The sequence below is a fragment of the Candoia aspera genome, chromosome 2 (genome assembly GCF_035149785.1).
Source record: "Candoia aspera isolate rCanAsp1 chromosome 2, rCanAsp1.hap2, whole genome shotgun sequence".
NCBI classification, from domain to species: domain Eukaryota; kingdom Metazoa; phylum Chordata; class Lepidosauria; order Squamata; family Boidae; genus Candoia; species Candoia aspera.
Window position 1 is genome coordinate 105,009,813 of NC_086154.1, and position 27,709 is coordinate 105,037,521.

Below are 27,709 nucleotides of genomic sequence, written 5' to 3' on the forward strand. Positions count from 1 at the left end.
AGTCGGACACGACTGGACTTTACGTCGAGGGAAACCTTTACCTTTACCTATGATGTTTTATAGTTAATACTCATTGGTATTATTGAATCTGAATGTGCCTAATCCTTTGAATAAACCAAGAAGAGCAAGTGATCACTCACCATGTATTATGGGAAAGGATTCTCTGAGTGAATTACAGAAGCCTTCCTTTTCCTTGAAGATAATTCCAAATGGAATGCAATCCTAACGTTACCTTTTTTTCATTTACTGCATTCCCATCCCAGCAGATGGAGCTGAATGCAAACTCATGCAAGGTGCTATTTCAACTTCTACCTTTCTACATATTCTGCTAAACTGTTGTTATTGTTTACAAACATCTTCATCTCATTTGTGGCCTATGGCTTTCTTCCACAAATTAGTGAGTCCAGGATATCTAGCCTGAAAACAAGCTGAGGTATACATAGACTGGGTGGGTTCAGACTGTGGTTTGCTGAATAAGGCCTCATAGCTTCATGCAATATGACCTGGTGCAGTGTGGAAATCTAGTTATTTGAAAATATCAGTCGTCATAAAAAACTTAGCATTCAGAAAAAAAGAAAATTATACTTGTTCTTCCTCACTAGTTTCAAGAAAAGAAAACCAGTGTAATAAACTTACATGTAGTATATAAATATTGAGGGGACATAGCAGACACATCCACAGAATAAGATAATCAAGAATTCCAGAAAACTATTTCCAAATGAGGGGAATATGTATTAAAATACCACACATTACATTAGAAAGTATCTGTAAAATGAAACACATTGATGCAAAACCAATTCATTCATATATACACATACAAACACACGGAGGTATACGTGTATGTATAATCTGAGCTGATGACAGCTCCCTTCCTAGAGAGGGAAGTTATATCTGTTCTGCAGAGGGAAGCATTCTGTAGGCACACACATACACCCTGCCCCATTAATCTGAGATCTCACTACCCAAATCCAGTGGCAATTCACCAAATTTTGGCAGTGTGTGTGTGTTTTTTTTTTTAAGGATGGGAATGAAAGCTGTTTGCCTCTAGGAAGCCTCCTGCGGCCATCCCATCCCAAATAAAAAAATAATGTCCAAAAAAGAGCCCCACACACCCCAAATGCTCATTTTGGGTAGTTAGGGTAGAGTTATGTCATTCTTCTGCTCTCATCCATACCTTTACCCCACCAAGAGAGAGGAAAAAAAAGGCTGAAAATGGATCATTTTCCAGGTTTTGAAGTTTTTAAGAATGGGGACAGGAGCATTTGCCTCTATAAATCCCTTGCTATCTTCCTCATTCTTAAACTCAACCTAGATCCCCCCTCCTTAAAGTTAATAAACCCCTTCCAGTGATATAACATCACTAGATGGACAGTTACAACACTTCAGAAATAAAAGAGGTTGTGCCTTGACTCCTCAACACTGTCCACCCAGGTCTGCACCTTCTATATAAATAACAGGTAATTCCAAACTGCAAATGATCATAAAAGGAACTGACATTAAAACTGTCAGCACTGTCATATATTTGTACAAATCCATGGTGCAATCAAGCATAGAATGCCATGTACAATTCCACAAGTCACAGCACTCCCAAAAGAATACGGTAGATCTGGGGAAAATGCAGAAAAGGATACCCAAAATTATCAAGGGCACAGGCAATGAGGCCTTTGATTAAAGTGTCTGCAGTGTTTTATTTAGAAAAAAATTGAGAAATGGGGAAAATGATAGAATGATACAAATTATGCATAGAATGGAAAAAGTAGATAGAGATAAGTTTTTTTTTTCATTGAGTATTTTTTCATTCAAAATACTAAATGGTATGAACTGTATCTTCAGCAAAGGATCGTTACCTTGTTGTGGTGCTGGAGCTTGAGCACCTCAATGATGCCATGAGCTAAACCGTGAAGGGCCACCCAAGTCGGGAAGGTCATCACAGAGAGGTCAGACTAAATGCGATCCCTGGGGAAGGTAATGGCAACTCACCCCAGTATTCTTGCCGAGAAAACTAAATGGATCAGTACAACCAGAGATATGTCAGTATACCATTGGATGGTGAGACCCTCAGGTCGGAAAATGGTCAAAATGCTACTGGGGAGGAACAGAGGATGAGTTCAGCTAGCCCCAGACGTGATGACGCAGCTAGCTCAAAGCCGAAAGGACGGCTAGTGGCCGACGGTGCTGGTGGTGAACGGCGAATCCGATGTTCTAAGGATCAACACACCATTGGAACCTGGAATGTAAGATCTATGAGCCAGGGCAAATTGGATGTGGTTATTGGTGAGATGTCAAGATTAAAGATAGACATTTTGGGCATCAGTGAACTGAAATGGACTGGAATGGGCCACTTCACATCAAATGACCACCAGATCTACTACTGTGGATAAGAGGACCAGAGAAGAAATGGAGTAGCCTTCATAATTAATAATAAAGTGCTAAAGCAGTGCTTGGATACAATCCAAAAAACAATAGAATGATCTCAATTCGAATCGAAGGCAAGCCATCTAACATCACAGTGATCCAAATATACGCCCCAACCACAGATGCTGAAGAAGCTGAAGTAGAGCAGTTCTATGAGGATCTGCAGCACCTACTGGACAACATGCCTAAAAGAGATGTTATTTTCATCACGGGAGACTGGAATGCTAAGGTGGGCAGTCAAATGACACCTGGAATTACAGGTAAGCATGGCCTGGGAGAACAAAATGAAGCAGGACATCGGCTGATAGAATTTTGCCAAGACAAGTCACTCTGCATAACATACACTCTCTTCCAACAACCTAAGAGATGGCTTTATACATGGACTTCACCAGATGGACAACACCGAAATCAGATTGACTACATCCTTTGCAGCCAAAGGTGGCGGACATCTATACAGTTGGTAAAAACAAGACCTGGAGCTGACTGTAGTTCAGATCACGAACTTCTTATTGCACAATTTAGGATCAGACTAAAGAGATTAGGGAAGACCCACAGATCAGCTAGATGAGCTCACTAATATTCCTAAGGAATATGCAGTGGAGGTGAAGAATCGATTTAAGGGACTGGACTTAGTAGATAGGGTCCCGGAAGAACTCTGGACAGAAGTTCCCAACATTGTTCAGGAGGTGGCAACAAAATACATCCCAAAGAAAGAGAAAACCAAGAAGGCAAAATGGCTGTCTGCTGAGACACTAGAAGTAGCCCAAGAAAGAAGGAAAGCAAAAGGCAACAGTGATAGGGGGAGATCTGCCCAATTAAAGGCAAAATTCCAGAGATTAGCCAGAAGAGATATGGAATTATTTTTAAACAAGCAATGCGCGGAAGTGGAAGAAGACAATAGAATAGGAAGGACAAGAGACCTCTTCCAGAAAATTAGAACCATCGGAGGTAAATTCCAGGCAAAATTGGGTATGATCAAAAACAAAGATGGCAAGGACCTAACAGAAGAAGAAGAGATCAAGAAAAGGTGGCAAGAATATACGGAAGACCTGTATAGGAAGGATAACAATATCGGGGATAGCTTTGACGGTGTGGTCAGTGAGCTAGAGCCAGACATCCTGAAGAGTGAGGTTGAATGGGCCTTAAGAAGCATTGCTAATAACAAGGCAGCAGGAGACGACGGCATCCCAGCTGAACTGTTCAAAATCTTGCAAGATGATGCTGTCAAGGTAATGCATGCTATATGCCAGCAAATTTGGAAAACACAAGAATGGCCATCAGACTGGAAAAAATCAACTTATATCCCCATACCAAAAAAGGGAAACACTAAAGAATGTTCAAACTATCGAACAGTGGCACTCATTTCACATGCCAGTAAGGTAATGCTTAAGATCCTGCAAGGTAGACTTTAGCAATTCATGGAGCGAGAATTGCCAGATGTACAAGCTGGGTTTAGAAAAGGCAGAGGAACTAGGGACCAAATTGCCAATATCCGCTGGATAATGGAAAAAGCCAGGGAGTTTCAGAAAAACATCTATTTCTGTTTTATTGACTGTTCTAAAGCCTTTGACTGTGTGGACCATAACAAATTGTGGCAAGTTCTTAGTGGTATGGGGATACCAAGTCATCTTGTATGCCTCCTGAAGAATCTGTATAACGACCAGGTAGCGACAGTAAGAACAGACCACGGAACAACGGACTGGTTTAAGATTGGGAAAGGAGTACGGCAGGGCTGTATACTCTCACCCTACCTATTCAACTTGTACACAGAACACATCATGCGACATGCTGGGCTTGAGGAATCCAAGCTGGAGTTAAAATCGCTGGAAGAAACATTAACAATCTCAGATATGCAGATGATACCGCTTTGATGGCTGAAAGCAAAGAGGAACTGAGGAGCCTTATGATGAAGGTGAAAGAAGAAAGTGCAAAAGCTGGCTTGCAGCTAAACCTCAAAAAAACCAAGATTATGGCAACCAGCTTGATTGATAACTGGCAAATAGAGGGAGAAAATGTAGAGGAAGTGAAAGACTTTGTATTTCTAGGTGCGAAGATTACTGCAGATGCTGACTGCAGTCAGGAAATCAGAAGACGCTTAATTCTTGGGAGAAGAGCAATGACAAATCTCAATAAAATAGTTAAGAGCAGAGACTTCACACTGACAACAAAGGTCCGCATAGTTAAAGCAGTGGTATTCCCAGTAGTAACATATGGCTGCGAGAGCTGGACCATAAGGAAGGCTGAGAGAAGGAAGATCGATGCTTTTGAACTGTGGTGTTGGAGGAAAATTCTGAGAGTGCCTTGGACTGCAAGAAGATCAAACCAGTCCATCCTCCAGGAAATTAAGCCAGACTGCTCACTTGAGGGAATGATATTAAAGGCAGAACTGAAGTACTTTGGCCACATAATGAGAAGACAGGACACCCTGGAGAAGATGCTGATGCTAGGGAGAGTGGAAGGCAAAAGGAAGAGGGGCCGACCAAGGGCAAGCTGGATGGATGATATTCTAGAGGTGACGGACTCTTCCCTGGGGGAGCTGGGGGTGTTGACAACCGACAGGAAGCTCTGGCGTGGGCTGGTCCATGAAGTCACGAAGAGTTGGAAGCGACTAAACGAATAAACAACAACAACATGAACTGTGTGACAGATAATAGTAAATACTTCTTCACTCAGTAAATCACAGCCAATTTCTCAAATTCCCTGTACAAGAGACAATATTAGCCACCAACTTCAAAGGAGATTAAGCAAATTAATCAAGGATGAGTCTATCAATAGGTAGTATTCATGTCCACTGTATCTTACTTCCATTATCAAAAGTCAACAAACATGTCAGGCCCAGCCCAAGAACAACGAAGAACCAGTCCATTCAAACCCCAGTTCTTTATTTGCTCACACCGTATAGACAGAATCTTGCCAGACTAAAGCTACTCTACCTAACCTAAGGGGAAATAATCTGGGAGACTCTAGGGCAGGGCTATCCTGAACCTTTTTGTTTCCCCACCATTGCCTCCCGGACTGTGCCTCCTCTTATCTCCTCCACCTCCTTGGAATATGCTCCGTCCTTTGTGAGAACCAGCGGCACCACCGAAATCCAGCACAAATCATCTTTATACTAGCTGACTTAGGAACACAAAACAAGAGTGCCCCTCTCATCTTTTCTCGCTTGTGAAATTTCCATTACCATCTCATTGGCCACTGTGGCAGCAGATAGGCCTAGCAAACCAACGTAATATCCAGTCCAAATCTCTTTATGTTCCTTTACTCAAAGAGAGACAGAATAAAACTTGGCCACACAGAAGGCAGAGCATACAGAAGAATACTATGGTTGATTGAATAGGTGAAAGACACTGGCAAAAGGCATTTGCTGAATTGCAGGCAAAACAATGTTTTGGTGGATACTGAAGTCCAGCATGTAAAAGTTCAAGAAGCAAAAAACTAATCTTGCAACATAAGAAATACTAACCAATATGTTAAGACATAGTCTTCTGTAGTTTTTGTTAAGTTAGAAGGCAATGAAATACAGAAGGTGTAGACACTAATAATCACCTTCTGACCACTTGATGATGATCTTGTTGTTAGATGTAACACAGAAGTTCTTGCACAAGTTTAATATAGAAGTTCTTGCACAATATTGCATATACTTATTTATGAATATTTATATCCTGCCTAGCTCTACTGTCATATACCATATTGTTGATCAGAGAGGGATTTTAATGTGATTTGGATGCTGACCACATTTCTACCCATCACAAAATCCCAGCACCAACCAAACTATAACATGCTGCAAAATTCCATAAAATGCAGATCCGTAACACTGTGCTATAACTAGGTCTTTTACGTTTTCTGAGCTTGCCCCAGATATGGAACAAAATAAGCTATCCTATATTATGAGCATGTACTGTGCTACCTGCCACATCTCCCAGCTCTCTTCCAGCTGCAGGGGAAAATAGTTGGAACTTTTTAATAAAAGGAGGAAAAAGAGGCTTGCTAGATGTCCTAGAATACTTCACCAGGCTGGCTGCCATGGTATAAAGGTGAAAAGAAGCTTTTTCTCCCCTTTCTGCATAAGTACACAGAGCTAGAAGTTTGGAGTGGGACAAAAGTTAGCAGCTCACAGCTATCGGCTAACTCTGGCCCACAGCCTCAATGCAATGGCTCATCCAGAAATGATGAGGTCAGTCTGGGGTGAAAGCATGTTGAAATTGAAGCGCTTTCAGGATACTTTACATATGAACCAGGAATTGATTTGGAAGATTTCACTGGAAGATAAACTGCTAGGGCATCTTGTAGTACTTCTTAATCAATGACAAATAATTGATTTGTGATAGGCTCCCAAGAAAATCAGTGAGGATGAAGTATGGAAATTCAACAGAACTGTACACCTGGATACTGTGCCTGCTGCTGTCTTGAAGGTGCTTTAGCTATAGAAGGGAAATGGGGAAAGTCAACATGCAGGCATTCATACTCAGAAGATAACCCAGTCCTGAGTCATAAGGAAATTAGATAACAGAGCCCAGCACTTCAAAATTTGTGACTGTAGTGTAGTGATTAAAATGAGATCCAGTCTATTATGTCTGAGGTGCTGTTCCAGGACTGGGGAGATCCAGTTTTGAGTCTGCTCCCAGCCTTGGAAACTTATTGGATGATTTTGAGTTGGTCTGTCTCTTGCAGCTCAAGGAAAAACAGATTTCTGGAAGGTCACCCCTGATTTTAATAAACAATCATTCCAAGAGAAAAGCCATACAACAATTCCCACGTGCAAAAAGGCACTGGAATACTCCTTTTTAGATCCTTGGCAAATGCAATTGTGGAGAGGAGATGGGAGAAATTTAACTTGAAGAAGAAACAAAGAGAATGGAGAAGCTGGTGAAGATGAAAAAGGTCAAAGGAAGAGAGCTAAAGATAATCACAAGGCAGAAGTAGGAGCAACAAGACACAGAGAAAGGATTGGCATGGTAAGAATACCAAGAAGGAAAGGAAAGGGGGCAGTGGAAGTGGTTCCATGATATTCATCCTGAGATGAAGTAAGGCCAGCCCTAACATTAGGTAACATTAGGCAGTGGCCTCAACATCAGATGCTAGAGGGGCAGGGTATGGATATGAATGGAGAGAAGAAGTGAGATGTTCAAGGACTGATTCACAGATCTGCGTCGCTACAAGGTTTTGGCTCCCTAAACTACCCAGCTGCTCTGAGCTGCACTAGAGGACTGTGTCTCAATGTTCAATTGTTTATCTGGTCAGTTTTTATAAATGGAACAAAATGGGGAAATGGTTTTTCCTCTAGAAAGCAGAATCTTTTGGGCAAAGCCTTGCAACAATGCCTGATATCCCAGATCCAACTTCCTTACCTAAAATTCCTTTACAGTGGGGGTAGGTGGGGTTGTGGAAAGAAGAAATATTAATGTCAGAGAAATACTAATGGGAAGCTGTAGAAGGCAAACTCTGCCTGATCCTTTGCGAAATAGCATATTGTAGCAAAAATTGCCTGTCTTTTCTTACCAGTGCTACAGAAAACATACAAGATTTGAAACTCCATCACTAATAAGCAATTTTAAGCCTGTCCTTGGTACCAAATTGGAATATAACCACTGATTTATTTTAAAAAAAATCCAGAAAATTATAGGCTAATTTGCTTACTTCCTTCAAGTAAAGTAGTAGAAAGGTTAAAGTAATAAGAATGGTAGAATGTGTGAAAAAAGAATCAATGCTATTTAACATTTTTTCACAACAGTCTGGAGTTAGGGTGTACAATGAAATAGCAGAGCTCGCAGGTGACACCAAATTATTAAAAAATAAAGCAGGCTGTAAATAACTCCAAAGGAATGTCTACCAACTGGTTGACTGGGTAACAAAGTGACAAACAAGATTCAATGGATGTATCTGCAGAGTGATCCCAACTTCCCAAATATAGAGAACATATTTCAACTGGCAATGATTAACAAGGGGCTGTGCTTTGTGACCAGTTCAATGAATACATTGTAGGGCAACTCTGAATCTATAGTTCGTCAGAGTTTGGAAATGAAACTGCCAATATCACAATGACATTATAAAACAAATTGGAATTGAGTTTACACTTGGAATCTGCAGAAGTACAAATAATCTGTTTCCAAGAAGGATATTACAGAGCTGGGAAAGGTGCAGAAAAAGGGCTATTGTGGGCTTCTTTGATGAAGACGCTTCTGCAGGAAATTGGTTGCTGGGCTAGAAGAGCCTTTGGCCTTATCCAGCAGGACTCTCTTGCTTATATCCTAAGGAACATACACTTGTCTGCAAACACCCATTTTTCCTACTGGTCCAGAATAATGAGTGTCAGACAACCAGCAGTTACTTTGAGTTGACTGAAATTAAATGGAAGTTGATCCTTTAATCTGCCCAGAAAGCTCCTGCTTAAACAATTAAGTGTATATGGTAGTACTTTGGTAAATTACTACCACAACTATCAATACAACACAAAATACCCACAATAGTGGCAGTTGATACAAACACATAAATTGGAGGGGAAATGAACCATTTCAGGTTTTTTTCCCCTGAGTTCTGTTATACTCTGCTGCTCCCTTGTCAAGTAGTGTTCTGTTCAGCAGTTTATGGCTTCCATCTTCATACTTTTCAATATATTCTATATATTGAATTTTAATATTTTATTAATATTTTATTTATATTCAATCTTTTCATAATTTTTTTACTTTTTTCATGCTTCATACTTTTGGAGAAAGTATGCACATTTTAACTGAAATTGATCTCTGCCTAATGTGGGTCCTTGGACCTACAGTAGATTGGAATGAGATGTGCAAGATACTTTTAAAACCGCAGACTGTAAAATTTATCAAACATGAATTAAACATGCATAGCCCAAATTAACCAAATGTCCTCTTTTGTCTAAAGGTTTTGCTTCACACTATACTGTCATTCAGATGCATCTTTGGCTCCTTAAGATACATGTAACAGGATAATGACAACTGGTAAATTAGGATTTACGTCTTGAAGGCCTGCAATAACAATGCAAAATTTAAAAATGCAATATCAAGAATATAGAAATTGATTCCCCATCTCCTTACAATTTAGCTATGCATTTCATCAGTTCGATTTACCTAATTCAGAGTGATAAAAGCCCATCATTATTACAAAACTTCAAAGCAAAAGCACACCAATGTTTCCATTTGAAGCTTCTCCTGAAGAGTAACTTTACTCTTACAGGGCTAAATCAAGTAGTTCATTGGTGGGGCAGTGGGGTGTATCTAGTAGAAAACTTTGTTAAGGAAACAAAAAATGTCTTTATAAAAGAAATGTTCTGACCTGCCTCATCTATCTCTCTTATTCACTGATCTAAAACATTTGTTTTGGCCTATCTGCCTACAATACTTTCATAATATTACAGCAACATTGGCATAATGTCATACTCTGCAATGTGCTGCTTAAGTAATAGTGCTGGAATAGTATAGCTTTTGTACAAAGACAAATTCCACCACGATTTCAGCATGACTAAAAATGGGATTCTCAAACTTTACAGTACCATGACTTTATTAAAATGATCAATTAATTTGTGAAACCCCCATGAATAAAACTAATAATTTCATTGGGGTTTGGGACGAGAAAGAAGTAAGCTTAGCATTTACTAAGAGATATATAAATTTCATCATACTTCCTTGACATATGTTTATCTGCGCTTTGCCATTGCCTGTAGAAGGGTCATATTTAGCTTTTTTCTTACTTTTTTTTCCATTTAGAAGGATGAAAAATTTAATACTGAACTTCACTAAAACATACACATGCACTTCTACAGAGGCACAGATGTACTACTATATGCCACACTGGAAGTCACCAGCCAATGGAAAACCATCTGTCAGTTACATCACTGCTGTGATTGGTGGATGCTTTGACAGATGGCTTAGACGCTTGGGTTTACCAATCTCTCAGAACTCACTCTAGGGTTTATTCCTGGCCTCTCCAAGCAAAGCAAGACCAAGTTTTGACAAGGTTCCCTCTTTGTTTGAACTAACACAACTCACTCCAGACTTTGCCCCTCTCTTTGTCCTGCTGAATGGCAGCAAGTTTGGACAGTGCTCTGGCTTTGCCTGGTCAAACCTGATCAGCTTAAAAAAATGTAATCTCCCACTAAAAGCATGCAACTCACAGGTTGAAAACTTCTAACTTAAAACATTCTTCCTTCTGAGGGCCCCATATCTTACCTATTGACATCCCAGATCCTACTAAACTTCAAGCTTAATTTCTAGCCTTAATGTAACCATTGGTAATTTGAGTGGCTTGGATGCCATCAGGGTGATTGTCACTATCCACAAGGACATCACACATTGAGTTAGGTACTGTATACTTGGACAAAGCAGTAAAATTCAGTGGTCATAGAAGGTGGTCTCACAATTTCATCAGTGCTGGCTCAACTCCCCATTTTTTTCCAAAAATGCAATTTAATATATACATATACATATACATACATACTGTACATATAAACAAGATTGTGTTCACACCTCATATATTGTCTGGTTTTGGACCTTGGGTCAAGCTGTGATTAAGCTGGAGTGCCATAACCAAAGTTTTTTCTCAGTATGTCTTGTTATAAATGTACCTTTACTGGGGCTCCAAAGAACACCAACTGGGGCTCCAGAAGGTCTAAGTAAGTTAACTCTTCATTCTACCTTCCTGTAATAGAGATGGGAGGTTAGAACAGCTGCAAAATGATGCTCTTCTATTCCCACCATTCTTTTTCCTCTGTTTTTTTTTTTATTCCCCTTGCAGGTACATAGGAGAACATATGAAGACAAACGGAGGTAAGGGGAAGCAAATCTTCACCTTTCTCATATGTGTTAACTTTGATCATGGACAGGATACTGGCAAATATGGTTGCTCCAAAACAAACTAGTAAACCTGTCAGTCAACAATTCATTATCTTCAGTTGCATTGTAGACACAACCAAAGCTATGTACATTGTGAATATAATAACTATATTTGTAACAATAAGATGCAGAGATATTTTGCATTCCTGTCCTAACAGTGAGAATCACACTGAGACGAGGAGTAGTTCTCTAGTGTTTATTACTGCTACAATAACAGAATCCTAACAAACTGAATAAGCATGGGAAAAACCCAGACATATAAACCCCAAAAGCTAAGGCGGGCCTGATCTGTGTCTCTTTGAATGGCTGCTTAATTCCTCAGTACTATGCATGCGTTTTCCACCCTGGATGGGAGCCCCTTCCTGCTCGCCATCATTACTCATGACAATTCCAGTGTTAATAGCTTATTTTTTTTGTCATGGGCCAATAAATGCCACATGCAGAATCTCTAGTGTGGACCAATATCACTGTTGTGAGATGGAGGGCCATATAAATACACTGATTGATTGATTACATGCTATCAAGTCAAAGTTGACTCTTAGCTTTTCTCTAAAGTAGAGTCAGCATAGGCAAGAGATAGAGCCATTGGCTTCCCTCATTCAACAGCAAGACATCTGTATAAAATAGATTTTCTCCATGATGATCTCTCCCTAACTAAATAAGTGATCTGTCTCTAAATAAATACATTATCCATCATATAATCAACAACTTCCACTTGCTGTGGTGGTGATTTGTCCAGCATTTCTTAGTCACTGACAGGCTAAGATGACATCTGTGTATGTTTCAATGATATTTAAGCTTTTCTCTCTGGTAGAATAGAAAAAAAATTATACAGGTGTCTCTGTCTCGCTGTTGAATGAGGGCAGCCAATGATTTTATCACTTGCCTATGCTGACTCTACTCTAAGCAATTTGAAGGGAAGGGAGGATAATTTTGCTTTTTTGGGAGCATATGGCTGACAATAAATAACTGAACTGAATTGATAGGCACCAGGCTTTGCCCGCCTCTCTATGGCGCACCTGTACCAAACACGTGTCAGTTGAATTCACACACGTTGCTTAAAATCCCGTTGATACATAGGTTGCCTCTAGAGCGTCTAAGGATGAGTCCGACGCCGGGTTCCTTTTGATGAAATGTAAGCCTCTTTCTGCTTCGGGGGGCGGGGAGGTGAAACTTGCGGGGGTGAGAAGGCGCGCCTGATCCTCCGCATCTCGCCCCCTTCCTCCTCGCCTCCCCTCCACCCCAGGTCTGCAATCTCAGCCGAACGCAGAGGGGAGGGCCCGCTTTGGCTCCGGTGTGTGTGGGTGAGTGTATGAGGGCGGGCGCGGAGCCGCGGTCCGCCTGTCCCAGGGGGCGGCGCGGGGAAGCGAGGCGGCCAATCCGCCAGTTGGGCTGACTGGGGAGAGGCGAGAGGGAAGCGGGCAGACTCCCGGCAGCCAGAGGCAATCAGCTCGGCACCTGTGGCGGCTAGAGCCGAGTTTCTCGGGCAAGTCGCTGGGCTGCTGTGTGATGCCACCGCCCGGGCAGGAGCGAGTGGTGCCTGTGCTGGGGGCGCGCTGCAGAACCCTCTACCCCTTCTCCGGGGAGCGACATCGACACGGGCTGCGCTTCGCGGCGGGGGAGCTGCTCACCGTCCTCCAGGCGGGGCCCGACGGCGGTTGGTGGGAAGGGGAGACGGCCGAAGGGCTGAGGGGCTGGTTCCCGGCCAGCTATGTCCAGCTAATTGAGGTGAGAGGCGAGGGCGGGGAGGAGGGGCAGATCAGTCACTGGCGGGCTCACCTTTGGCTGGCCCAAGTGAAGAGACCAGGGGTGGGTCTTGGATATACCAATATTGCTTCCAAACCTCGTTGAGGAGAGCCCGTCGCGGGGGCGGCGGGGGGCTTCATTCCCCTGCGGGGGTCGGGTGCCTGGCTCTCGGCTGAAGTCTTGCGAAGTTTGCGCCCTGCAGTTGGTGTGGGGCGCCGCTGCCGTGTCTGTGCGTGGCTGTTCTTGGCCGCTTCTAGACGCTGGTTGGGAAATACTCGGGGCGGTTCTGTCAGCTGCAGCAGAGCAGGCATCCCTTGCGGAGTAGGGTTTTTGTGGGAATGCGTCTGGCCGCGTTCGGAAGTGCTAAAGATGTGCGGAGGGGGCTGAAGCCTGTTTGGTGGGACTCGCGGTTGAACGTGAGGGGCGGGGCGGGATTCCTTGAAGCTTGGCTGGATGGAAGGATCTCCTGGTGAGGAGAGATGGCGCGTGGGCGCTCCCCAGTGCGGAGCGGGTGCGGGGAGAGCTGAGGTGGGAGGCAGTACCAGGCATGCTGGGAGGTACTTCAGGTTAAAAACCAGAATACCTTTTCGTGGTATTCGTGTTTTCCAAAGGATGACAAGCAGAGGGGCAACCCTCACAGATGTTTTCCAGCGTGTAGAAGGACTGTGCCATCTCCTCTTTTACTTTGTGGTGGAGCCGTTTTTCCACAATGCATAGTGAGTTCCAAACGGCCATGAAGGGTTCCCTTCTCCCCCGCCCTCCTCCCCATGTAGGACTTTTTGGTTTGAAGCTGCTAAAGGCTCATTTCAGCTCCTGACAGTGAGTAACTTCCCCTTCTGCACAGGAAGATAGACTGCCTTATCCTGAGTCAGACTGTTGCTCCATCCTGCTTCAGATGCTTGGGGACAAGGACCCCCCACCAAGAGTTCCCAGTCAGTGCTTCCATTAGCTAGGAAGGATCTTAGGGAAAGAGTAAGTGGTAGAGCATGTGTTCAGTGCTGGCATCTCAGGTTAGGTGCAGGAAAGACTTATTTGAAACGTTGGAGATCTGTTGCCATTTAGCTTAGAAGACAATTGATCTGATTTTAAAAGGCAGCAATTTATATTCCAATGAAAATGGGCTTTGGTGTGCAAAGGTGCAATCAGAGCTTTGCCCTGTTTTCAGTTGTCATACATTCATGTAATACACATATGGTGCTGTGCAGCCAGCTGCTTCTTTTTTTAAGTGGATACTTCTTCCTGGATTGCACATCTTGCCTTCATGTGGTTATGACATCAATATGATCAACAGAAATGCATTCAGACATGCATATACAGAGATTAATATGCACAAGTGATACATTCACTCTTTCTAAGCTTCTGTTGGAGGCCTGCAATATTTGTGTATGATTAAGTTCTGACAGACCACTCCACTGAGCTAAGGGAGTATGGTGAGATCTTCCTATTTAAACTTACATTAAAAACTGTAGCTCATAATCTAATTAAAATACATGCATTTTTACTTTGGTTGGATTTTTCTTGAATAATTAGTATCAGCACTGCTCTGCTTGCACAATTTTATTCTAGAATGCGCACAATTGTGTAAGCATAATTGAGTGGTGTCAATATAGTATGGTCCTGTAGCACCACTGAGCCAATCTCATCGTCTGCATTATGGAATATAGTATTTTCACAGATTGCTTAGAAAGGCTGTTGGCAAAGCATTTAACTTGGCAGAGTATTGTCTAATGTAACAAGTGCTTCTGTGTAAAATAGGTTTCTGTTCCCACAATGGCCAAACAAATGTCTGTGAGTACCAAAAAGCAGGACAGGAGTACCATAGCATTCTCTAACTCATGTTCCCCAGCAATTGATATTCTATGAGATACGGGTTGCTAACTCTGGATTCCAGCTGGGAGATTTGCCAGATGTTGTATTGTACCTATATGTATATTCCTTTTAAAACATAATCATTCTTCAACATATAGTATTCAAAACTACAAAGATTTCTAAGGAAACCAGCATCACTGATTTCACATCTAAGTTGTAATGGGAATTATGCACATACCATCAAAAATGTGACATGCTGCTAGGAAATGGTAGGTCTCTATGATAAATTAGACAAGCCAATAATGGCATAATATTACTTGTTCTGACTGCAAGATGGGACTTAATTGGCCATTATGCAATTTTGGATTATTTTCTAGGGAACAAAGATAATTATTGTTAGTGTGTTATTGTTAATAATGGGGTATAGTTATGAAATGTAGATGGTAGTGACTCTTCAAGTAATATGTTTGTGTTTTGGGATAGCAATCTAAATCATGCATACTGTAGTGTTGCTTAGAACATACTTATATAACCACAGTAATGGTCATCTGGTTGAATGGTTGAATAGAATAGTTCCAGGGAACCAGGCAGGAAATCTTTTGTGACCTGATTTTCACACTGTTCTAAGTTACATAGTTGGCTGAATTTGTTGCAATACAATAACCATGAACAATTATTTTCACACCACACTGGTTAGATTTACACTAAACCAGAATCCAATAAACCAAAATATAGGTTTAGTGCTATATGGAAATGAAGCCTATGTGAACTTTATGACCTACTTTGGGGAGAGGCACATGGTATCAATAACTACTATTGTACCATGTAGGCTATATCAAATATGAACTGCTCTGATTTGCTTTGATTTATTGTGTTTGCTTTACTTTCATAGTGGCCTGAAATGCTACTCTATGAAGTTCATAACCAGCAGCAATGCTAATTGGCACAGTTGCCACTCAATTATGGCAAGTTGTCTGAGTTCTCACTAACATGAATGATTAATACCCAATTTTTTCAGATGTATGGATACTGTTTTAGAGGCCTTAGTCTGCCCATTTCTTCTATTCTCATAATTTCATTACTTTTACAGATTAAAAAGTTCATTTGAACTTCATATTCAAAATTTTAAATTTGTCCATGAACTCCAAACCTTTCTATCTACCAAAAAGGACAAAATAGGATGTGTATGAATAGGTGCTCCTTGTGGGTGTTCATAGTTGGGGGTGGTATAGGAGGGAACAAGTGATGTTGTGTGTGTCATGAATTATGTATTCACATAATTTTGCACTGTGATGTGAGCCATGATTCACATTATTTGTATGATGATGTATGACACTTGTGTCATTTTGATGTCAGCATGGCATCATTCTTCTGGACAACTTTAGTACTCCTTTAATATTATCAATGGGCTAGCTCAGGTCCTGCATTTTAAGATGATGCTGTACATCACAGCTTATAATTCTGCCATATTTGAAAAGCTAATGAAAGACTTTGAATTGGTTGGCCAGGTTGCTGTGTTGTGGAAAATAACTTGTGTACATCTCTGTGCATGAATTTGCTAAAGAGCTGCTCAATTTTTGTGAAGGTAATCTTACTTCCCAATTAAGTCAGATGTTGTTTCTGATGAAAATTGTTCTGCCTTCCCTTAAAATGTATGGGATTATGGTGTAGTGTTTGTTAATGTTGATTCTTATTGGCTGCTCCTTGCAACAAGTAAAAGAAACCCTTGAAACTGTTTTACAAAAGTATAGAGTGCTTCGGAATACGATCTTGGAAGCTTTAGCCATTGACAGTTTGCAAAGTTGTGTATATTTGACACTGAATTCTCCCTGGACACCATTTTAGTTAGTACTAAAACAGTTGTAGCTTTATATTTATGTGTGTATGTTTAAATAAAATCACCAAAACCTGGGAGCCAGGTTGTAAAAGATACTTGAGAACGGACGTATGTACATTCCCATATGGAGGGTAATTTGATGTAGCCTGACAGTTCACTCCCTTGCCTGTTTTGGAAGCTTAAAACCCTTTGGCTGCCACATTAATACCTCATCGGTGTTCTCGGCTCACTGGGCTTCTGAAGTGCTTCTTATTAGATGTTGTTTGTTTCACCATAAAAATATGCCTTCAATGGATTTGTTCTTGTTAGGCCTGTTTGAGATGATAGGGTAATGACCATAACCCTATTTATGCTGTAAGGCGTATAAATTCGTACAATATTGTTGAGACTAATTAAAAGCCAGAGGATTACACAAAAAGAAGAGGATATGGCAAAACATCTGTGGGGCTGGGAAATATGACTCTGCTTTGACCATATGTTTTTAATCAAGTATGTTTTCAGTGCCTTCTTTTAAAACTGGTCTGATAAAACAGACTTTGTTTTCAGTGATGGAATAGTGTTCTGGAATGGGTTGGTCTCGGTGTCCTCTTGGGATCCCTTCCAGTTCTAGAATTCTTACTCATAACCTTGGGATCTGAACAGTAGAAGAGGTTAATGGCACCAAAATGACTGGGAACCCTTCCTTTTCTTTATTAAGAGGTTTCTTCTTGATTGTGTAACTCTCAAAGAAGAAAGGCAGCCAGCCTGCCATTCATTTGGGAATCAGGTCTTACAAAGTGGGCTCAAAGACAGAGATTAGGAATCCAGGTTTTTAAAATTAGGGATGTGAACAGCTTCCATGAAGGTGTCTGAAATGTAAAAAACAACTTGGTGTCTGGCTTGGAGGACACAATAGGATGGCAAGTTTCTAAACCTCATGAGGACAAAGAGCAATAACTAGAAATTAAAAATGCCCTGGTGTGGAAGTAGATGAAATAAATGAATCCTCTTCCATACCTACCAACATATCACAAAAGAAAAAAAAAAGATCACTAAGAATTGGGGTACCGTATCCAGGCTGCGGAAATCTGGACGACCATTAAATGGTAGCAAAGAGATACAGAAAATGTCAGCTGTCCATATGTTTGCAGCCCAGGTAATGTAAGCCCAGTCTAATATAAGAGGCCAGTTCCTCTATTACTGTATACTGCTGAGGGCTGCAGATAGTGTTTGTTTGAAAAAGATTTATTCAGAAAGAATAATTTTCCTCAGTGTTCAGTGTTGCACTCAGTGTCAACATTATACCATGATTTAATGTTATGAGAAGATACGATCTGTATGCAGAGATTGTACTAAGACATAATATGGTTTGTTTAGTTTTGGTAATATATTGTGTTAACCCAGCCAATTGTGATTAATTCAACAAACCATGTTTAATGAATGGCTTAGTGCAGTGACTAAATTAGGTTACCACAGTAAACTTTGAGCTTGAACCTGCCCATTTCTCTTTCACCCAGGGAAGAAAATTTTGTGAAAGTTACTTCAGCACTGAGAAGTCTTGGTACTACGCTCGAAACTGTATTCAGCCCTTGTTCAGAAATCAAATGCTTAGAAACATGGATGAGGGGGCTGAATTCCAGAGAACAACAGTTTCAGCCACTGATATTAGCAAATAGATGATCAAATTAATGAATGTTAAGGTATGTAATTCAAGGTCTCATATGCTTCTGGAATAGAATATAAGAAGGAAGTTCCATATGAAAAATACTGATGGAATATGTCATTTTGGGTACATGACCCACCTTTTCTGTTCTAGGTTTCTGCTCCAAATTGTAAAAAGATATTTTCTACAGTAAATAATTTTCATTTCATTATTAAGAAATTAGTCTGTTTCCTGGTTCTTCATTTAGATACAAGATACAAGTTATATGCTTTTAAATGGGCAAGAAATCTTGCCTAGCATGGGTGCTGAATTCCAGCTTTTTCTTTCAGGCAATAACTTAAGAAATGAACTGGCATGGGAAAAATACAGTGTTGTGTATTCTTTAGCCTTCTGTATATCAAGGACACCCTGGAGAAGATGCTGATGCTAGGGAGAGTGGAAGGCAAAAGGAAGAGGGGCCAACCAAGGGCAAGATGGATAGATGATATTCTAGAGGTGACGGACTCGTCTCTGGGGGAGCTGGGGGTGTTGACGACCAACAGGAAGCTCTGGCGTGGGCTGGTCCATGAAGTCACGAAAGAGTCGGAAGCGACTAAACGAATAAACAACAATATCAAGGAAAGACATTTTAGCAGAATGCATTTCAGAACATGCAAAACAAAGTTCAAACTTAATTTGAATGTCTGATCTGCTTTATTTACTGTAAGATTGAGCAGTGCAGTTCTGTGCATAGTCATTCAGAGGAGAGATTGAGCCATATAGGATTGGGTAGGTGAGCACCACTATGTATACTAAGATGTCAGCTAATAGTTCTCTGCTTGCTCAGCCTAAGCCTGCCTAGTGAGTTGCCCTCATGTAACTCACTGTTTCAGTAAATGCAGCTGATCTTGGGACGGTGACACTTCAGTATATTAGTTTTAGAGCAGATTATTTTGCTATAGGTATCAAATCTCCTCCTCCTTTTCCAATGTAATGAAGCAGCTGCCAGGGTAAACTTTGCACTACTATAAACCATCAGGACTTTTTATAGCTGCTGTCTCCTCACATGGCTGGACATCTCTTTTATGAAGAATAATGTATGATTCCAGTAATGATGGAGACAGCTTTGGAACTGGAGCTTCTGCCTGCACCCATCTGTTTGCTGATGGGTGTCTCTAAAGAAGAAAGGCAAGTTTCTCAGGGATTCTATCAGATGGATAGATAAAGACAGAATATTAGCTGAATGCCTTTCTTCCCCCTTCTCGGCTAACTATAGACAGACGTTAGTCTTGTGGGTTCTAGTTTATTTTTCATTAGAATCTCAAGGTCCAGTGATTGGTAGCAAATGCAAATACTGGTTTTGGAAAACAAGTATTAAGTTATGAGGCACCAAGCACACATTTAACCCAGGAATATGTGTTTGGAACAAAAAATGGAACTTTGAAAACCTACAAACATGTGTGTCTCTGCTGGGATTAGAAATCCTTGCTAATCTATTGCAAATCTCCTAGAGAACTACCAGTCAATCCCAATTTACGTTTCACCTAGCAGTTGGTATGGAGACAGTTTGCTCAGTAAGGAGATATGAAAATATGGCTCCTTTTTAATCATTTAGGATGTGCAGGGTTTTCACATTATAACATGAGTGGCACATGTCTTGTTTATTGGGGTGGTGGTAGTGCTATCTTTCACTGATGCCAGAAAGATGCGATTGCACCCAGTTTGTAGACAGTCATCCTGTCTCTTGACTTGCACAACGTTCAGTATGAATCAAACAAGAGAAGATCCCTGGTGTGGTTTCTTTTGCTACTTAACTGGGAAGGTCTGTTAAAGGGGTCAAATCATGTTCAGGCATTAGTGGAAAGAGCCTCACTTATAGCTCTTGTGCTTTGATATGGTCAAATAGACTAATCAATAAATTATAATAATAATAATATAGGCTGGCTATAGCAGGCTATAGTTACTGAATAGGAAAGGGAAGTCAATTTCATCTGCTCAAGTGTACTTTATTTTATTTCTCTAATCAAAAACCTTATATTGTCAAGCACCACCACCACTGTTTGGATTTGAGACTTTCTTGGGACTTGGAATACATAAAAGTCAATGTACAGTACTATATCTTCCAGTATTTTATACTGGAAAGTTCTTTGCCTAAGCTTTTCTGTGTGGCTTTACTAAAGTTTTTGAGAGAGGTGCCTTGTTAGTGGAATCTTAGGAAGCTTGACTAGTACCTCATTATGCATTTGCCAGACAAACATGAGATCAAATCATACATATGCATATATTCATTCCTAGCTTTTTTGAAGTCCTATTGAAAGGAATTGCTTTTTGCCTGCTCTTATTGTCAGGTCATCTTCTGTCTCTCCTGTTTTTAATCTTGAGATGCTTTAAACATCTTTTTTTGTATGTGTTTTATTGATTTGTAACATTATCCTGAAGGGTAGTGTACAGATTTTATAAATAAACCACAAATTCTGCCAGGCAGGCCTCATCCAAGATTATTTCCTGTGGCTTTGCTCTTAAGCGGGTTCATTCCTTTGGATTCTTTCCAAGCTGCACCACCTTGTCCAATAAGACAATATTTTTAAAGCCAGAATTTAGCAAGCTGAATTCTTTTTTAAACTTAAGCAGTTCCAGACTAATCCTGTTTCAGGAAATGTTCTGAGGCTGGGCTTTGGATATGAAAAAAATATTGCGTAAGATTCCCTCCCCTCCAGCTTTTCTAGACACATGGCATGTTGTAGGATCATGGGATAGGGTTCCCTATTGTAATAGTACTGGTGTTATTATAGGAAGTAGAAAATAATGAGATGAAAGGCACAAAGAACTGGTATACAATGTAGGAATGTTAAATTTTATAACTCAAGGTTGAGTCAAATAATTATTTCTCAAATATATGAAGTCACAGTGTGCTTTGGCTTTGACTAAATGGGACTTTGGGACTTTGGCAATGAACTGAAGTTGGGAATCACAAGACACACCATATGTCCAGCAGCACTCATATTGGAAAAGTTTCATTGTTTTAGTAATCTGTGTGAATCTCTCTTACACCCGTCTGTAAGGCTAGAATACTCTATTGCACCCTTTCTCAACCTTCTGGCCCTGGAGGAACCCTTGAAATATTCTTCAGGCTTTGGGGAACCCCTGCACATTCAGGCTCAAATATAGGCCGGAAGTTACAAAATTATTGTGTTTGTTTCTTGTGTAGGCCTGTGTATATGCATTAACAGTGTTTTAAAACTAAAAATAAAGAATGAAACTTACTTCTTTAATGTGAAGTTGCCTGAATTTCAATTTTTTTTTAAAATAAATTGCCATCTCTCAGGGAACCCCTAGTGACTACTTGCGGAACCCTAGGGTTCCATGGAGCCCTGGTTGAGAAACCCTGCTCTAGTGCTTGAATGGGAATGTTGGTAATTAAAGGTATTTAAAAAATTAATCACTTTTAACTATGATAAAGATTCACACCTGCTGCTTGGAGAGTTGTTATTTGTTCCTGGACTACTAATGGCACAAATAACATTTATGCAGTGGTCATATTCCACAGAGCATTCACAATTGCAAGAGAACCCATTTGGGGAAAAATGGCTATTTTTTAATAGAAAATATTACAGCATGAGTGTTGGAAAATGTATCCTGCCGATACAACAATTTCTAGACTGTATCTGCAAAAACTGAACAACAGGTGTACTATTTTCAGGAAGAGCATTTTGGTTGGATTCCATGGAGAGGCTAATGGCTGTAGTATTTTTGTGCTAAAATCAATCAACTGGAAAGGCCTTCAGACTGCCTACTTTGAGACAGATGGATGGATATAATACTGTTTGCTTAAATAAAATACTGCAGCTCCAAACAGGCTAATTACTATGTGTTCTGTTTTTGCATGTCTTGTTTGGTAAACCCTATAAATCTAGAATAATCCAGGAAATAATAACTATGAGAATTGGACCCTGGGATAGGAGGTACTTCTAATGAATCTCCCTGATAATTGTTCAGATCTGAATATACTAAATTAGGCCACCCAGTATTTTGTAATTCTGTAACATATATCATTGGTAAGACGTATCTCATTTAATCTCTTTGGTCCCCTTTGTGAACAAATGGCAGCAAGGGAAATGAATGGGAAATGCTGATGCAAAAAACACACACACCACCCTACTGTATCACTGTAATGGCAATCATCTTTAAGAGATTATATAAGAAGCAAGCTCAGGTTTTCCATAGAATGAACACTCAACAGGGAACTACGTAAGAGAGTGGAACAAGGACAATCTACCTCGCCCAGCCCAGTCTTTTCTGTGGCTCAGGCAGAGGTGTTTCCCATCACCTGCTATTTGACGTTTCACAACAGGAGATGGCTACTGCAGTTCCAGTAAACTAATGGGGTCCATTATAAATGCTTGCCCAGATACCCCAGTGTATTGTTTCTGTCTGAAAAACTTTTTCAGGCCCTGAAAATCAGTTTTCAGACTTACATGCTAATTTCTGTATTTCCCAATTCAAGATAACAGGAAATTACGCTACCCGTTTTCAGCAGTTCTGGTTGGAATGGATACCAGGAGCAATCAATATGCAAGCCAATTTGGACTGTCCAGTTCAGCCATACTAGAGAAGATGGTAGATCTTTTCTAGGTGTCTATTTGTTTTAAATGCAATGGGTTGGTGGCGCTCAGACAGACTAGAGTGAAAGGCTAAGAGTTCTCCACGTATATCTCCCCCATTCACCTTCCTCAAGGGCCAGCCTCCTGAGATAAGTGAATGGTGGCTCAGTTTATGAGGTGGATTTGATTTAATTTTACACATGCCCAACTTGTGGCTGCTTGAAAGTTTGAAACAAAGCAAAACAGGAGAATTGCAAAATGTCTCAATTTCTCATTTAGTTTGGCTGTAATATGATAGTTTTAATACGGTTTTTCTTTTCTTTTCTCTTTTGCCAAACAATTTGGTGGTTGTTTTGCAATATTTTTCTAAAAAGTGATTCAGATGACTTTTTTCTTGCATCATTTACTCATCAAGCATTAGCTTTGGCTCACTTCTTCTGTTCTCTCACTATATATTCTTAATTTTCATCTTTAAAAAACTGAATTCACCTTTCTTTTGTTTTCATTATGCATCTGCTGCCTTGTGTTAATTTTTTTTTTTTTTTGAAGAATCCTCTTCAAATTTAACTGGCTCTTAAGAACTGGCTCCTTAGGATGTTTTGCCAAATGAGTCTTGCTCATTAGTTTCAAAATCAAAGGAGGTTTGGATGGGGTGGCCAATATGAATATGTAACTGCTGCCAACTCATTCCCATCGTAACCCATAGCTGCACCGTCACTTATTAACTTTATCAATGTCTGTTGCTAGCTAGCCTAATCAAAATCTTACTGTGCTGATAACTTTGCCCTAACATCCACATGTTTGATAAGGATGTTCTGCAGGGGAGAGACAATGCAAATCAGCTTTTTATATGTTCTGGAATGATGTGGCTTCCAGACTATACAGAAATCCTGCACAGATTGTCATTAGCTATAATCTTTTGGTGAACTGTACAGCAGCAAAAAGGGTAACCAGGGTTCCTCACTGGAGTCCTTTCCTTGATTTTCTCATCTGGCCCCGCTTCCCCACCTAGGGTTCAGTATATTCAGGGTTTTCTCACTGAAATTGGTGAGAGGAAGCAGTGGAACATGGGACTGAGAAGCAGCAGAAAGGCTACATGTATTCAGTGTCCAGGTCCTGCTGTGTTTCAGACTAGATCAGAGAGGAGGAAACTGGATTTCAGCCACGCTCTCCAGCATTAGTCATGCTGATTGATGTTGCTGGGAGTTGTTGTTTAGCTACATCTGGAGATTTGCAAGCTACCCATTCCTAGACTAGACAGTGTGAATAATACCTAACAGAAGTTGGTTTATATAACCAATCCTTATGAAACTAATCATGTACTAAGTGCTTCAGAGGTTAAAGGAGTGAGTTTCATCCTCTGAAAAAAAATGAAGCCTGTTCATTTAATCAAGTTTATTGAGCAATCACCCATATAATTAGTTTAAATTCCCAAAGTTATGATGAGCTTAGTTTGCCCCAAAATGTATTCATTTAATTTAGTGTCAGCATGTTTTCTAGAGCTGAACATTTTTATATGCAGTAACCAGTGATTTGCTTTTATAAGGATGCAGTACTTTGGATTGTGCCATTGAATTGGCAGTATGATTATAATTGGAGGTATTTTATTAGGGCTTGCTCTTTATTTTTGCTTATAAATATGCATCGGAACAGCATAGGATTTTAGCTTCATTTGATTGGCAGCTGTGGGATTTTGCAATTCTTTTCACTGGAACAAAGCTAAGGCTTGTAACTCACAGAAATGGGCCTCTCTTGTGCAATGGAGAGATAGCTAAGCATTTCTTCGTAGCTTCTTTAAAAAGAAGCCTGTAGCAACTAAAACGACAAGTACTGAAATTATTTAGCATCTTTAATTTACTTTTCCTTGATTATCCTTTCCTTACCACCACTGCATGTCTGAATGACTTTCCAAATAGGTGGCAGAATGACAGATTAATGGTGCTTCATCTGGGAACTAACATGAGCTCTCAGTTTTAGAAGATGGCACCACTAGCTCTGTTGATATGTCACAGAAGCTAATGGTTTCGATGGATGAGTAAAGTTGGACTACTTTGATGGTTTTTTTAACAGGGAGATTTGTGCAAGAGGTCAAAGAAAATATCTAGCAAGCATGTGGGTAAAGTCTGTAGATGTACACTAAGTTCTATTCTTCATTAGTATGGATGCTTGCCTCCAACTGAAGAGTGATATATCGTTTTGGGGAAGTAAAAGATATCTTGATTTTATATATACTTGAGCCCCAGACCTCAATATTGAATAAAAGTTTATAAATAATTGTTTCCTTTATCATTAAATGTTAAAAACTATGATTTTATTTTTGTTTTTGTTTTCAAGTATGTACTGTAGTACATAATAGTAACTAAGGTATTAGAAGTTAGTGGTTGGGAATATTCTTGAAGTAACTGTAAAAGTAAGGATTGATATTTTGGCTATTGTGTAAAATGAGATATAGGACCCTTGCTATATTTTATAAAATACTACTGAATGATTTTCCATGGCAAGGATCCTACTAAATTAAATACTATTTGGGGAGATGAGTGGATGGTTTCTGCTTGTTAACCTAAATTAACTGGGTAGGTTTTGAAGACTTGCAGTCACAGAGGATTGCTGAAAGAAATTATTTTCTCCTTTCCTTTCTTCCCATTTTTGAATCTCTGTGGCATATTTTCATTGTGATGTATCTTCGTTATGTTCTTTCTATTGTGCAATTTTTATACTAGTACATAGCAATAGCAGAACAAGTGACCTTAATGTTAATTGAAACATCATGACCAAAAATGTATAGCAGAAAAATACAAAATTTTCATGCTGCATTGCAGAGCTAAAACATTCTGACTTGTATTGATTCTTCTAACCTAGCATCTCATCTGACAGTGTTTCACAATGGAATCTTCAATGGTCAATAGAAAGGTTGTGTACCAAGCAATAGTTTCCAGTTAATTTCAAACATTTGATATGTTAGGTGCTGAAATATCTCTAAATATTATGTAACAGTTTTAAGTACAATTCTCAGTATAAAAATCACCTATTTTCTGTGTCCAAATCAAGGATAGCACAACACACAGACTGCGCATCTAGGTTTTTATTTTCATTAAGCATGGATTCTTAGATAGAAACAATCCTATGGGCCTTGATAATAATCAGATGGCAGGATTGGATGATCAGTTTGGTGACTTTAAACTAAGCTATGATTCTGTGAATGGTTTCATTACAAACCCTGTATGTTTCTATGAGATTGAGAAAAATTAACCTTTGTTAACAGAATAACAGTGCTTTAACTAGGAAGCAATTTCTTGTAATAGGAATTTATCCACATTTTTATACTATAACCGGACATGCTTAGTTTTTGTCCATAGACCTTGGTGCAAGTTGGTCATCTCCCCCACCCCCATTGTATTGACCCATGAATGCACATTGAACTGTTGATAGAGCCATGATTGCTGTAAATCTCTACCATGGGATGGTTTTCCTTTTAGCACCTAGAGCAGTAGTAATCTGGAAGTAAGTGGAAAAGTGACTTAGTTATACAAGCAGATGGCATGAAACAGACCTTGTCATGTCTCATTGACATTAAGCTGTAGAATCCCCATTCGGACTTTTTGCATGAAAGAGAAAAAAAATCAAATTATGATATGTGGATTTGATGATTAGAAATAATAATGGTCAATAGAAATAATGAAACCTATGTTTTAAACTTAGAGTAAGAGTTTAACATAAATTTATACTTATATCTGTTACAAAGAAAGTCGCAAGTCATTCTTTTTCAGTAATTCTCTTTCTTTCTCGCTCTCTTTCTCTCTCTTTTCTTGCGCTTTTGAACTTGTTCTTTTTTCCACTCTGTCATTTTTACTTCCTATCTTAATCATTACTTTTTGTTAGCTCTTATCCTTTTATCTTGAAAATCTAATAACATTTCATTTTAAAAAAAACAGAAGTTGTAGAATCAGATGTGACTTAGGTACGTAAAACTGCAGGTTTGAACGGATGATTCCTGCGGACCTTCCAGTCTTTTTGTTTTTTGTTTGCTCTATGGTAGGGTTTCTCAACCAGGGTTCCATGGAGTCCTAGGGTTCTGCGAGAGGTCACTAGGGGATGCCTGCATGATTTATTTAAAAAATTATTTCAGATTTGGGCAACTTCTCATTAAAGAGGTAAGTTTCATTATTTTTAGTTTAAGAACACTGTTAGTGCATATATACAGGCCTACACATGGAACGAATATAATAATTTTGTAACTTCTGGCCTATATTTGAGCCTGAATGTGCAGGGGTTCCCCAAGGCCTGAAAAATATTTCAAGGGTTCCTCCAGGGTCAAAAAGTTGAGAACAAAGCATGCAATAATATATTCCTTAAGCAGGTAGAGAGTTACTGCTAAAGAGAGGCAATTTCAATGTAGCTTTATAAATACATATTCATTTTCAAATTCATAACCCACTTTTACTGCAAGTGACTGGAGAAACAATGAAATGCTGGAAACCTCCACTTATTTGTTTTTAACACTCTCAGTTACCTATGGAAAGCTAAGTAGTTGAAGAAAATAATACTTGGAAAAATTCTGCTGGGTATTAAAACAGCCAACTTTTACCCATGAGGGAAAGCTCTTTACCACTGAGGACTTTTAATCCTGAGAGTAAAAATGAAGTCTTAGAAAGCCTTATAGTGGGACAATTATTATTATTTATTTTATTATTTTTAGATTTTTTTATCCCGCCTTTATTATTTTTATAAATTAGTCAAGGCAGGGAACATATCTAATACTCCTTCCTCCTCCTATTTTCCCCACAACAACAACCCTGTGAGGTGGGTTGGGCTGAGAGGGACTGGCCCAAAG

General features: G+C 39.8%; 1 protein-coding gene across 1 annotated transcript in view; it reads left to right on the top strand.

Moving 5' to 3' along the window:
- Positions 1 to 12,696: 12,696 nt before the first annotated feature.
- The window catches only part of GAS7 (growth arrest specific 7), a 145,792-nt gene continuing 130,779 nt past the window's right edge, over positions 12,697 to 27,709 (top strand). The window contains exon 1 of the mRNA XM_063292751.1: positions 12,697 to 12,992. Within this exon, the coding sequence (XP_063148821.1) occupies positions 12,774 to 12,992 (219 nt within the window). The 5' untranslated portion in view covers positions 12,697 to 12,773. The remainder of the gene's footprint in view (positions 12,993 to 27,709) is intronic.